The sequence below is a fragment of the Hippichthys cyanospilos genome, chromosome 20 (genome assembly GCF_059441005.1).
Source record: "Hippichthys cyanospilos isolate Australia breed blue-spotted pipefish chromosome 20, RoL_Hcya_1.0, whole genome shotgun sequence".
In the NCBI taxonomy this organism is placed as follows: Eukaryota; Metazoa; Chordata; class Actinopteri; order Syngnathiformes; family Syngnathidae; genus Hippichthys; species Hippichthys cyanospilos.
The window spans coordinates 11,971,944-11,986,228 of NC_142388.1; the positions used below are offsets into that span (position 1 = coordinate 11,971,944).

The 14,285-nt window shown below is 36.9% G+C and overlaps 1 protein-coding gene across 1 annotated transcript; it reads left to right on the plus strand.

Annotated features, from left to right (window-relative positions):
- Nucleotides 1–1,943: 1,943 nt before the first annotated feature.
- On the plus strand, nt 1,944–12,362 carry LOC148407419 (saccharopine dehydrogenase-like oxidoreductase). The gene is made up of 12 exons (XM_088402729.1): nt 1,944–2,158; nt 2,526–2,638; nt 2,739–2,819; nt 2,895–3,024; nt 3,676–3,725; nt 4,010–4,140; nt 4,488–4,605; nt 7,861–7,980; nt 8,247–8,303; nt 9,134–9,245; nt 11,507–11,588; nt 11,681–12,362. The coding sequence occupies exons 1-12, from the start codon at nt 1,963–1,965 to the stop codon at nt 11,793–11,795; spliced, it is 1,305 nt and encodes a 434-aa protein (XP_088258855.1). The 5' UTR covers nt 1,944–1,962; the 3' UTR covers nt 11,796–12,362.
- Nucleotides 12,363–14,285: the final 1,923 nt, after the last annotated feature.

Below are 14,285 nucleotides of genomic sequence, written 5' to 3' on the forward strand. Positions count from 1 at the left end.
TTCATTGTTTGTGTATTTTAAAAAAAAATGGGTGTCCCTCCTATTAGTTGCACGGCCCTGACAAATGAATGTGTAATCACGATGTGATTTATTGGTAGATATTTATTGGTCGATTTGTTCAAACAATATTCATATCTAGCCTTCAGGTGGAAGGATAAAACTGCCTTCATCAATGCCAAAAGGTAAGCTGAGCTGCATTGAGTTGTTGGATGCAATAGAGTAGTTCTGTTAGCTTCAGATAAGCAGCACTTTTTTTGCTCGATGGGGCGAGGTATGGGTGGGGTCAGCACCGCAATGGACAAATTGTGTTTTGAAACTATAATAACTAAAACTATAACTAACCTAAAAAAACTATAGAATTATTATTTTTTTTTTTAATGAATACACTAAACCACAGGTGTCAAACTCAAGGCCCGGGGGCCAGAACCGGACTGACACATCATTTTATGTGGCCCGCCAAATGCTGGTTTGATTTCAAGTTTCTTGCTAAACTTGCAGATTGTCTTAAAAAATAACTGTTTTCTGTTCCTGATCTATCTTTTGAACAGTTTTTATCGGCCTCTGTATTCAAAACTAGGTCAAGATGTAAACCAGTAAAAACGTGTGTATTAGACACGTGTTTTTCTATTTTTAAGATCTATATTTTCTGGATTTTAGAGAAATTAAAGGGGTACGTTAAAATTGAAGCTTTTTTAGACTTTTTTTTAGATTTATTCCGGCCCTCTAACAGACACTATCAGTACAATGTGGCCCACGATAAAAAAAAAAAAAAAAAAAAAACAGTTTCACACTCTCGCACCAAACTGATAGAATGGACAAAGTGTCTTTCATACGCTTAGCCACAAGAGGTCAGTGTACATTTGTTTTTGTTTTGCTAGTGTAACCAGAGACATCAAGTACAGTACTTCAAAATCGTCGATCATCATGAACGTGGAATTACAGTACACCATGGCGTATGAAGACGCTTAACATACTCATAACATGGAAGACCGAAAGTGCCAAAATTCAATAAATGAATGTACCATTTAATAATGAAATACAATAATCATCAATTAACTAATTCAAAGTGTGATTAAAGAAATGTTTAGTTAATTGATTAAAAGTGACATCAATTAAATAAATAATTACTTACTTTATTTCATTAATGAGTTAATAATTATATTATATTGATTAATGTCACATTTATTCAATTATTGAATGGTATATTTGTTTGTTGAATTTTGGCACTTTCGGTTCTCCATATTTAACATGCCCAAACTGTTTTTCCTTCCAAATCAGAGCTAATGGTAAAATGCATTAGGTGATTTCGTGCTATATCCTAAATTCATCATCTAAAGGGAACGTGTGCAAAACACGGGAATAAGTAACAATGTTAGTAACTTTTGATATGATGTTAATTTTGCTCCATATATATTAAAATGCGTTAAAAGCAATATGGTGTTGTTGTTTTTTTCAAGGGTAACGAGCCAACTATATTTTAACATGTATGTGGCAAGCTATTATTGAAATTTATGGGGGAATAAACACATTCATCATCTGTGCTTGCTTGTGTTTGTTTGAATATGTCATTGGGAACATTTTAGTTTTGTACGCATGTTAGGTTGTTGCTTTTTGAAGTTTAGTCTGTTGATTTAACATTGGTTTACTTGCAGGATCTTACACATCCAATATGGCGGAAATGCTAACGTATACGAGATCGTGACCAGCTCGATATATATATATATATATATATATATATATATATATATATATATATATATATATATATATATATAGATAGATAGATAGATAGATAGATAGATAGATAGATAGATAGATAGATAGATAGATAGATAGATAGATAGATAGATAGATAGATAGATAGATAGATAGATAGATAGATATTTTTTTTAGGCAGCGAGCCGACCAATCGGGGACCGACCGGAAGTAACGTTACCCGGAGCGATTTTGCAGAAGCGCACAATGGAGGCGGTAACATTCAGCAGACCTTACCATATCGTAGTTTTTGGTGCATCGGGCTTTACCGGAAAGTTTGTGGTTGAAGAAGTAGCCCGCTTCGCCGCCGACAGTACCGGAGACAACCGCCTAAAATGGGCCGTGGCTGGGAGAAGCGAACAGCGTCTTAAAGGGGCGTTAAAGCAGGCCGCTGACAGGCTGGGTCGGTAAAATGTTCTCCTCCAAATGAATAAGAATTTGCAATGAAAAGCTACTGAAGTACAGTAACTGGTGAATAGTTGCAGTAATTTTCAACGAACAATATGTAAACCCATTTTTACTACGCAACGAAACGTGAATAAATATTAAACGATAAATAATAATTAAAACAATACCCAAGAATTTAAAATTCAAGAAGGGCAAACTGAATTAATTTTATTATACTGTAATTGCAATCGTGAAGCTTAGACTACGAACTTTGGAATATGCATGGCTGCGAATGCCCAGCTTGACATAATGTACATGATTTTGTAACTAAAGATACTCAATATACTGTAATATCATATCATAAAGATGTATTTGTTTTCCAGCCATTCCTGAGTTGAGCACAGACATTGACATCATTGTAGCAGATGTGTCCAGCAAAGATTCTCTGGCCACCATGTGCCAACAGGCTCTAGTTATTCTCAACTGTGTGGGTCCTGTAAGTTAAATGCTGCTGGTACTGAAGAATTCATAGAATACAGAAAAAAAAAAAGTTAAAATAGAACTAATGCACCTTTTCCACTGTGTTGTTTTTCCAGTACAGGTTTTATGGTGAGCCGGTGGTCGCCGCATGTGTAGAGAATGGAGCTCACTATATTGACATCTGTGGAGAGCCTCAGGTAAATAGACATGTTGTTGTCTGATCAGGTGTATGCTGGGAGGCAAACTTAAAAAAAGATTTTTTTTCTTGGCAGTTTCTGGAGCGCATGCAACTGGAGTACCACACTAAGGCCTTGCACAAAGGAGTATACGTAATTGGCAGCTGTGGCTTTGATTCCATACCAGCAGACCTGGGAATTCTTTATACTCAGAACCACTTTAATGGTCAGAATTTTACATGACAAGTTTGGTATAGTGGACCCTCAGAAGCCCCTTAAATGTAAAAAAGAAGTAATAAAAAGAACGCTAAAAGGTGTATTTATTTCTATGGCAAGATTGTTTTGGTCAATCCTCAGAAAAAGACATAATTAAAGCAAATTTAGTAGCTTTTATGAATTACCTTTTTTTTGGACTGTTAAATCATTGTGGATTATTATATGGGGCATCCCAGAATTGGAGGACATTTTCCGTCCCACACAACAAATCTGAAATAATCCACATATAAAATACTAAAACATGCAGTTTCTGAGTGAATTTACTTGTCCTTAGACAAAATATGAAATAATCTATGGAAACAATGCTTTAAAATCGTTTTAAATTACATTTTCTCTTGTCCCACATTGGTTGGGATTTTTGGGGCCGATCTGACCCCAAGATGGGCCAATTTTTCAATTGAAATAGTTTGTTTAATAACTGCACATATTTGTATAATTATTATTGAGTGTGAACATAAATATTTTTAAAATTACTTATAAAATAAATTATTTTCACCATGCACAAAATTGACAAATAGATAAAAACATCAATGACCTTTAAAAAGTCAGGCCATCATCGATCTTGCATTTTGTAAATCGTTGTGTACTGTTATTATCTTAGGGACGCTGACAGCAGTGGAGAGCTTCCTAACAATCAACAGTGGGCCTCAGGTAATCGGCATCAGAATTGCCTTAGTAGTGAAAGAAAGAAATTAAGAAAGAAAGAAAGTATGTACTTGGTTTGTTTTCATGGAATAGCTTTGCTTACCGTTTTAACAACGTACATAACAACATTGTTATTTTAAGATCATTAAACTACAAAACCTAATATCATTACTCCATTACAGAGAACGAAACCTGTCATTTAAAAGTTGACAAAATCTTTGGGTCTTGTTTTTTTTTTCACCAAAATAAAAAGATCAAATCAGAATTGCGGGTATTTTTAATCCTTGTAGGGTGCGTGCGGCCATGATGCCACTTGGCAATCGGCCGTGCACGGCTTTGCGGACAGTAGCGCCCTTCGCCAGCTGAGAAGAAAATTCGGCCACAAGCTACTTCCTGTGGTGGGAACCAAAATTCGCCCCAGGTAAGGCAGTTAAAAAAAAGTCTCTGGCAAATTCTCCTTTTCTGATCATTACAGTTTAGCTGGATTGTAATCCTTAGTTTTACATTATATCAATGCAGGGGCAGATGTTTAGTGTCCTCAAATGTGTGTTTGTGGTGTTTGACAAGTGTTTACTTTGGGTTTATGTAAATGACAGATACCGTATGTGTATACTGTATATCTGTATGTGAATGGGTGTCATATGTTTGCATTGTTTGTATATAAATGGTGGTTTACACTGTATTTGAATAGCGAAACTGACATGTCCTGTGTTTACTGTATTTAAGAAGACCGATCTCATGTCTGTGTCTGTTTTTGTGTGTCTCTAGAGGGTTTTTGTTTTATAGCAAAGAGATTATGCAGTACACCATCCCTTTTATGGGTTCAGATCCGTCTGTCGTCAAGAGAACGCAGCGTTTCTTTTACCAGGAGGAATGTCGCACACCAGTAAGTATTAATGTAAATTCATATCCATCAAATAGAAGGCTGTTTTTTGTGGTTGTACCTTGCACACATTTGAATTGCTATGTATGATAGTGTTATGCCAGTGTACGGAAATTGGTGTATATTGAACCTTGGGATATAGTAGGACACCATGTAACTCCACTAAATACCCTGGAATATGATAAAAACATTTTTTTATTATGATTGAGGAGTAAAAATACAGCAGGCACTTGCATGCATTGTGCAATATCGTGACTGTATCACAAAATTTCATTTTGCATAGACTCTTTGGCGAATGTTATTATTACTCCAACCTTCCAAAGAATCTGAGTATTTCTCATCAAATATTGTTCATTTTGAGTGCTAATCCAGAGGAGAGGAAATTACATTTCCTTTTAATCAATAATTTGACATGCCTTTTATGAGGCAGCTAATAAGCAGCCTATGAAAAAGCTTGTTCTTGTTTACCATCATTCTTTTAACATCCACCATTATGGAAATATGATGAGTCACCTGGCATGATTCATCGTCACTATAGTAACAATACAGAGTGCCGTGCACTCTCACAAATAAAATGAGTCAGTGGTCTTACATTCATCGGTGTGTATAGCCTCTATGAATTAGGCTTAGGTAGAATTTATCCCGCAGGTGTGCGGCCATTATTCTGCACCACCACTCTGGATGCATATGCAAATTGTGCAAATTCAATAGTTGATTTACATGAAAACTATATGATGAATAAGCAAATAGTGATGGGAATGAGATCTCTTGAGATTAGAACGCCACATGATTTCTTATCCCAGCACAGCATGAAATCTATTTTCTTTTGGTTGTTGTTTTTGCAATGGGATTCACAGGAGAATGTGCTACTCGTTAATGCTCTACTGCAGTGATCTCCAACCTTTTTAATCACCACAGACCGGTCAACGTTAGATATTTTTTTTCTTGTGGACCAGGCCTCAAATTGTACAAAAATGTACGCAAATTACATTAAATCCATCTCACTACAAAATGTAATATCAACAGCGACCAGAGGTAGCGCCAAAAACAAAGATAAAGCTAAACAAAGCACAAATGAATGAACTGTTACACTAAATCAGTTCCAAAACATTATCAGTTGATCCACGGACACGTTGGGGACCACTGCTTTGCTCTTTATCAGTGGTTCTCAAACTTTTTTAAGTGATGTGAAATACGTTTTCAGGCAAGTACCCTTAACCAGTGCAAAGCATTCAAAGAAAAAAGACTTAAAATATGCCATCAAATGTCTGATTTATTAAACTTTAGAGCCCTTAAAACTTCATTTGTCTTCGTCCACAAAAAAATTAACATAAAATGTCCTCTTTTAGAAGAGATCTGTTATCTAAAAGAAATAACTTAATTATTCATCAATATTTGTCTACAAAAATATAATCAACATAAAATGTCAGATCTGTTCTCAAAAAGAAATGATAAATAATTATTTTTCCACAGAACAATTTTAAACATAAAATGTCCTCTTTTGGGAATACAGTAGAGATCTGTTCACTAAAATAAATGATTAACTTAATTCTTAATAAATATTAGTCCACAAAAAATAATCAACATAAAGTGTCAAACCTGTTCTCAAAAAGAAATCCCTATAAATAAATACTTGTCCACAGAAAAATGTTAAACATATATTGTCCTCTTTTGGGATTACATTCGAGATCTGGTCACACAATAAGTTATTAACTTAAATATTAATAAATATTCAACGACAAAAAATAATCAGCATAAGGGGTTCAGACTTATTCTCAAAAAGAAATACTTATAAACACATATTTGTCCACAAAAAAATATTCAGTGTCTTTAAATTGCACTTAAAATGTCCTCCTTTGGGATCATAGAAGAGATCTGTTCACAAAAGTAAATCATTAGTTGGACAGGTAACGAGAGGTGGCATGTGACAAGGTGGGTCAAACCATTCTAGTATGGGTGAGAATCTGAGTTTGTAAAATAATGACATTGAATAACCGACTGAACACAAATTGTTGCTCTGGGAGTAAGTGTAGAGTTGTGATTCTCGATTTAATAACGAAACATTATTCTGAAATAACGTTCAATCGCCAATTGGGAGTGCTAAAAAATGACTTTCTTTCACTGAGTTTTTCATGTACGGTGCCTGTTGCCAGCGTTTAGTTTATCGTTAAGGGTAAATTAGTCGTTAGCTCACTGTGCTACGGCGCCCCAGAGCGCAGTTACATTTCTTTTGGAAGGCAGGTTTAATAGATGTAGACTAATATTTCTGTGGCAAGAGTTGTCTAAAATCTCTCTTTTTCGAGAGACAAAAGTAAGATGCTGCAAGCACGGTTTAATTTTGAGTTCATAAAATGCTATCACAAAATTACAAAAGGCAGTCATTCAAAATCAGGAAAGTCAGAGAAAGTGTTGCCTCAAATCTTCGTTTATATTTAAGCAGAAGAAAAAGATTCAAAAAATTTCAAAATTAAGTGGATTTTTAATTTGATTAAAAAAAAATGTTAATTTTAAAAGAGCTGTGGTCCTACAGGAGAAATAGCACACATATAATATATATAATATATATAATAATATATATATATATATATATATATAATAGATTCTCTGATTACTTTCAAATCACCTGTGTGGCGAATCTGGTGATATTTTGGGTTTCCAGTTCAAGAAAAAAGTGGTAAAATACTGGCAGATAAGATCAAGACAGTTTGTCTCCTATTTTCAATTTGCATACGCCCATTTTTTTTATTTTTTTTGCATTCTGCTCATTAAAAGCATTATGAAAATGTATGTTAAGCATTACTTTAATTATAAATTTCTTCAAAAAGGCGGCTCGGTGAAGCAACGGTTAGCATGTCCGCCTCACAGTTCAGGGACCCGAGTTCAAATATTGCTTGCTCCGGCCTGCTTATGTGGAGTTTGCGTGTTCTCCCCAAGCCTGGGATCTCTCCGCCCACACTCCCAAAACATACTAAATCATGCTTGGGTATGATTGGGTGCGTGAATGGTTGTTCATCTCTGTGTGCCCTGTGCTGGCAACCAGTTCAGGGAGTCCCCTGCCTACTTCCCCAGGACAGCTGTGATAGGCACCAGCAAGCCTGCGACCCTTGTGAGGATAAATGACTCTAAAAAAATGGATGGATGGATGGATTTTATTAAAAGATATTACTTACTGCGAAAAATCAGCAACTTCATCTTTCATTCTGTTTTAAAACTATTTCTTTTTCTTTTCTTCCAATTCCCCTCATCCTCCATTCACAGATTCAGTATTGTGCTTATGTTGGGATAGGAGGTCTTTTCTCAGTTGCCAAACTGTTTTGTGGTGGACTGTTCTTCTGGATCTTGGTCAAATTCAGCCTGGGCAGGAAAATTCTCACCACGGTACGGACATCGTCTTTTCCTCAACAGGTCTATAGCATAACATTGCTTCATGGGGACATCTTTCAGGGTTAGCTATTGAAAAAGTAGGGCAAGACTGCAGTTTACATCCCACGTAGCTTTTGTTGCAACATTAAAAATGGAAGAACACACAACTTGATTTTCTGTTACAAACCATGGTAAACTAAGGGGAACTGAGCTGCTTGGTGATAGAAATTTGCACCCCATGTTGTAATGGAAAACTAATTTGATGTCTGTCTTTTCCAAAGTTTCCAAGGTTTTTTTCCTTTGGCTTTTTCAGTAAGGCTGGTCCAACAATTAAACAGGTAAGAGTTTTATTTCTTAATTTTCTCCCATTAAATCAAACTTTCTTTCAGGGGCTACATTGTTCTGTATGCTTCCTCCATTTAGTTCAGGGGTCGGCAACCAACGGTTCCTGAGCCGCATGCGTTTCTTGCATCCTTATGTTGTGGCGCTCCGTAATTTTGAAAAATAATTAATTCTTGGTTCAGCTTGACTACGTAGGACAGCGCAACAAGCGACACATTTGAATCGCAATGAATGAAATTTGTGTGATTAGGTCATAGGACGACATCTATAGGACATTTTGGTGTGATGGGACACGAAACGTGACGCTAGACAGCCAATCAGTTTTGGGGATTTAAAAACAGGAAATGAAAATATAGAGCGGCCTTCCAGATTAAAAGTACACATTTTCAAAGTAAGATATAACTAAATGTTTAAAAACTAAAGCAATTGAAGAATCCTTAACACAAAATAAATGCAATCTTGTCCCTGCATCGTAAACAAGGATGGACTCAAACGTTAGGTCAGTCTGCTAGTTGTTTTATTGAAAAGAAGAAAGTAACAACCTTGGTCTACACGAACACCACTAAGACCTGAATGACGAACGGAGAATGTAAACAGGAAACTGCAGATTAAAAGCAAATATTGTTCTGACACTACAATCCCTTTTTCTCATTCACTGAACAAAGCTAGTCTATTATTCCTGGTGCATATTTATTTATTTAAGAACACATATCAACAAACACTGCAGCCCCTGACAACTGACTTTTTTTCAACTATTCAGTTAGTGCTTTGTGTACTAGTTGAGTGGTTTTGAGGCCACCCCTAATGTTGTACTCTGACCTGCTAGATCGAAGACACCTGTTTCAACATGACATTTTTCGGAGAGGGATACTCAGAGGGTTCAGACCCCTCCCAGGGTCCCCCCAATGCCAAGATCTGCACTGAGGTCATGGGAGGAGGTAGGTGTGCTCTGCTCATGTGGCCACTCATTTGTAAATGATATAATGCAATAGCGGTGTCATTCCATTGAACCGTTTCAACTTTGAGAGGATGCTACTCAAGTGATCAGCACGATTGCCTCACAGTCAGGCGTTCCTGGCTTTGAATCTGAATTTGGGCCCTCTGGTTTGGCGTTTGCGTGTTCTCCCTGTGCTTATGCGGCTTTTCTCCCAGTAGTCGGGCTTCCTACCACATTCCAAAATAATACTTGTTCGATTACTTATTGAGTCTAACATGGCCACAAATGTGAAGAGAGGAGGGAAAAAAATCTGAAAAAGATCGGGGCTGTCACGATGTAATCTTTTTAAAATCTATTATCCTATCGATTATTACAGTGCATAATTGAATAATTACTCCTCCATTTTAAACATCTAAAAAAAAAATCAATTGAGTTTGAATGTGATTTGGAGTGGTTATAACGACTGTCCCAAATATAGGACACTCTTATGTATAGGACGCGCCCTTAATTTTAGGGGCAATTTCTGTTATTTTCTATGTTACTTTGTATAGGACACAACAACAGTTTGGCGACAGTGTAAAATCTTGGTCAAATCTCATCTTTGTAAATTCTTCATGTTTTTGTGTTCATATCCATAACATATATCCCCTAATCAGCCTAAATATAAGACACACCTGTGTATAGGATCCACCTTTAACTTAGGGGCCAAATTCTGGTATTTTCTATGTTAGTGTGCATAAGACTTACCAACACTTTGGCAACAATGTAAAAACTAGAGCAAAACAGAATAAATCTCATATTCCTTAACTTCATATTTTCTTGTTTTCATATTCCTAAATTATATATTTGTTGCGTGTAAAGTTAAGTATGTTTCAGATTTCCCACATTGTGAGCGGTTTGTGAACGCCGAGCCAGTGTAACGTTGAATGCGCTTGAAGCAGTTGTTTTTCCTTTTCCTTACGGCGCAGCTTGAGTGCATTTTTCCATAAATACCCGAAGTTATGCACCATCCTTGTTCCACCAAGATTGTGATTGTGTGTAGCTATATACCTAAAGACCACAATTACTAAACGAGTCAAGTGAATTAACTTTCTGTTTTCGCTAACCGGTGCACGCAGCTCGCCGCTCTTAATTGGATTGGCCCAGTGCTTCTCAAATAGTGGGGCGGGCCCCCCTGGGGGGGCGTGAGGTGATGTCAGGGGGGGCGTGGATGATCCCAGGAAAAAAGCTTTGTTTTTGTCATGTGGAATGTAATTAAGTGTGACTTTATGTAATAAAATCATAATTTCCATTATTTTCTTTTAGTTTCAGGCACTTTGGTGCACTTGCTTCTTTTTTCCGTTTTAGACTAAGCTGTAACACGTATAAACGCGATAAAAATAATTAACAGTTGTTGAAAGTTGATTTATATTGCGTTTTTATGTTAATGTTTAAAAGGATACATGTGTAGGTATACTTAAACAATTTTCATCAATAATAACCTTATTTATAGTCAGTGCATTGACGGGGGTGAGGGGGGGGCAAAAAGTTTTCTCTTTTCTTGGGGGGGGGCTGGCAAAATATAGTTGAGAACCTCTGGATTAGCTAGAGACATCACAACTTTTTCATGATGCTCTTTGTTTTAGCAATATTCCTGTGAACATGGATAGACTCGGGCGTTGGTTCAGTCTGCTCACTTCTTTTATTGAAAATACTGTAATGCCGTTATAACCCAACTATTACAAGCTGCAAAAGGCACTTGCTGCCAACAGCCAACTGATGTCAACCCAGTACGGTAATTATTATAAGTAAAAATAGGGCCGATATAAAAATGCACATCTGTGCATCTAAACTCAGCTTATGTGGCTCACAAATAAAGCTCCCTCGAATGGTACTGACTAAACAAAAACAAAAACAAAAAATTCAAATTTTTAAGTTTCCAGTTATAAGATGCACCCATACTTTTGGCCTTCATTTTTGGGGAAAAAAGTGTATTTTATATTAGAAATTACGGTATCTGTTGGGCATTGTGTTTCAGATTTCCCACGCTTTGAGTGATGAGTGCATGCTGCGCCAGCGTAATGTAGAATGCGCTTGAAGCAGTTGCTTTTTTTTCCCTTGTTCCGCACTTCAAGATCAGTTCTGTCCTCAATTCCACTATATGTTTGTATATTTTTTTTCTCAATAGAAATCCTGTTTTTTGTTTGTAACGATTCTAAACTGATGTAAAATGGACAAATGTCTGCTTGTTTAAAGAATTACTTTTGTCTTTATTTTTTTAAGAACCTGGTTATGTGGCCACGGTGATTGCTATGGTACAGGCAGCAGTGACAGTGCTAAAAGAAAAACACTCCCTTCCTAGAAGGTCAGTAATGTTTCCTTCACATTACCCGACCGGTTGTCTGAAAATACTCTGATGTTCTCGCTTCAATCTTTGGCGTACATCTACCTCTGCAGGGGAGGGGTTTACACACCGGGAAGCGCCTTCTACAAAACCAGTCTCATTGACCGCCTTCATAAGCACGGCTTCAAGTTCTCTGTCCGAAACTATGAGGAAGCCACTAAACAATAAGCCCTCAATTGTTTGTGTGTGTTCTGTTTGACATGTTGCAAAGTGGTTGTACCTGCCAGAATGAATCTTGCGAGTGACATTCATAGGTACATATTCATATTATATTTGAATATATGAGTTAATGCAGTATGGTCCAACAAGGCTTGATGTTTTAATGCGGGAAAATGTGGCATTCAATGAATAAAACATTGCATAGTATTTGAATTTAAACATTAGCGCTGCTAAGCATGTATAAAATGCCCATCAATCTGTACATTAGAATAAAAAAAATATTTTTTTTGTGTAAACGTTAGATGTCAATTTAAGGCATTGCTGTCTTTTAATTTCTTTAAATGCCTTACCATACATTTGCAAATTAAGTAAGTCATGTTCATCTCATCATGTCCATACTGTCTTTTTGAAAATTTTTATTGCCTACCTTATAATTTGCTCGATGATGTAATGTAGTCTGCTTGGGCAAATGAACAGAATACAAATTTCATTGTGTGGTATTACTATGTATACAAAAATAAATCTCTTGAATTTTGAATATGTTCGATTATGCAATAAAATAAACAAATAATTGCATATGGCTGCATGCCTGTATCCATATTTGATCATTTTTATAGCTTGAATACATGTGTACTCGGACAATAAAAACGCTTAGTTAAAAAGGTTAAAAAAAATGGAGACTATTCTGTAAATGATAATACAAATATACCATGGGTAGGACTTGCAAGATGCATTAATTACAAATAAATTAATGCACGTAAAAAAGAGCAAACTTTATCACATTTTGCTTTCAAACAGGAACTTTTGTTCCAACCATTGCTGAACTATTGCCTACACCCATCAAATTGACCGACACATCATCGCTCTCAAACAGTAGAAAAATAATAATTAGAAATACAAAAATATACAACCTTGCTATGACTGATTGGAGACCAATTTCTCATTGAAACCTGGTTAAATGTGTGGTTTTTTTTTTCAAAATGATGCAAGAACGTTTTAGCATCACACCAATTCAACCATCCAAGTTCCCCAGATAAAAATTGGATGCTGCAACCCAATTGCAATTGGTGATGCGCAACCATATTTATGTGTTGTACTTCACCTGTACTGCCAGGAGATGTCAGTATTTCCCCTTCTTTCTCCCGATGAACAATGACCCTGCGCGTCTCGGTTTGACAGCAGAGGTCATTTCTTGCCTCTGAGGATGCGGAGGCGGTATGAGGAGTGACAGCGGGTCACCGTGGAAGCTCTCTGAAGATTTTCACTTTTTACAACCACTCGACTGATGCGGCAGTCATTAGAAGGAAATATTCGGCGCCCCCCCCACCCCCTCCTCTTTCCCGATTCCCTTTCTCAGGTTGTGAGTCACCATGTGAGCCATCTCGCCGTCACATCTGCTTCCCATCCCCCTGCTGTCACCGCCACTCCAATAAAAACTGTCCAAACAGTGGTTGTGAAGATGGAAGATGTCAGTAGTGTAGTTCCTGCGTCACATATCGCTTGTGTGATAAAGAGCTGCAGTGTTGGTGCGAGAGCGAGAGATTGCAGTGGTTCCCCAGGGGTGGAGCAGAGAGCAGCCCCACCCTTACTGCCTGCCGACAGTCCGCCATTGGAGCTGTTCTGCTATTCATGTGATATCCTCGTCTCACTTTGGATAGCTTCCATCATCTGCCAACACTCTAATCACATCTCTCTTGTTGCCATGAAACCCATTAAGCGCAGTGCTTTGGAGAATATGAAACCCAGAAAGCCCTTATTAAGGAATTTAGTTAGATAGTATTATTCGAAAGGTAGTAATAACTTAATTGGGGATATAGGAAGGAACGTTGGGGGTGACTGGATCCTATCTCAATAATATATCCAAATAAGCTCCTGATGGTGCTCATTTTTTGAATATTTTCGTACTTCCTGTAGTAGTTTCCCATATGCTCATATTTGGCACTTGAGATATTGATTACTGGCATTATGTTTGCCTTTGCTTGTATACAGGCTTTACTTTACAGCCATTCTCTTCCTCCTTGAATCTTTTATTGTGTTGCCGTTTCATTGTTTGACTCCTTTTGTCTGTGCATGTCCTCCCTCCAGTGGAATGATGTGTTCTCTTCCCACTCATACTTCACACTCGCACAGCATTGAGCACTAAGCATTTTACAGGAGCAACACATTCAAGGGATTTTGGCTTTAGTTGTACTCGAGTACTACCTACGAAAAAAATAGTTTTCTCCTACGGTTTTTGTGCGTTTCATATATATATATATATATATATATATATATATATATATATATATATATATATATAGATAGATAGATAGATAGATAGATCACACAATTTTGCTCAGCACATTCATTGTACAGTGGACCCTCGGGTTCAGGCGTCGCTCGCTTACGTTTTTTTCAAGTTGCGAAGTGGAATACGAAGTTTTTCGTCCCCTTGTTACGACATTTTTTCACCACTGGTTTCTATGGCCCACCAAATGACGATTTCTCCTTACGATCCCA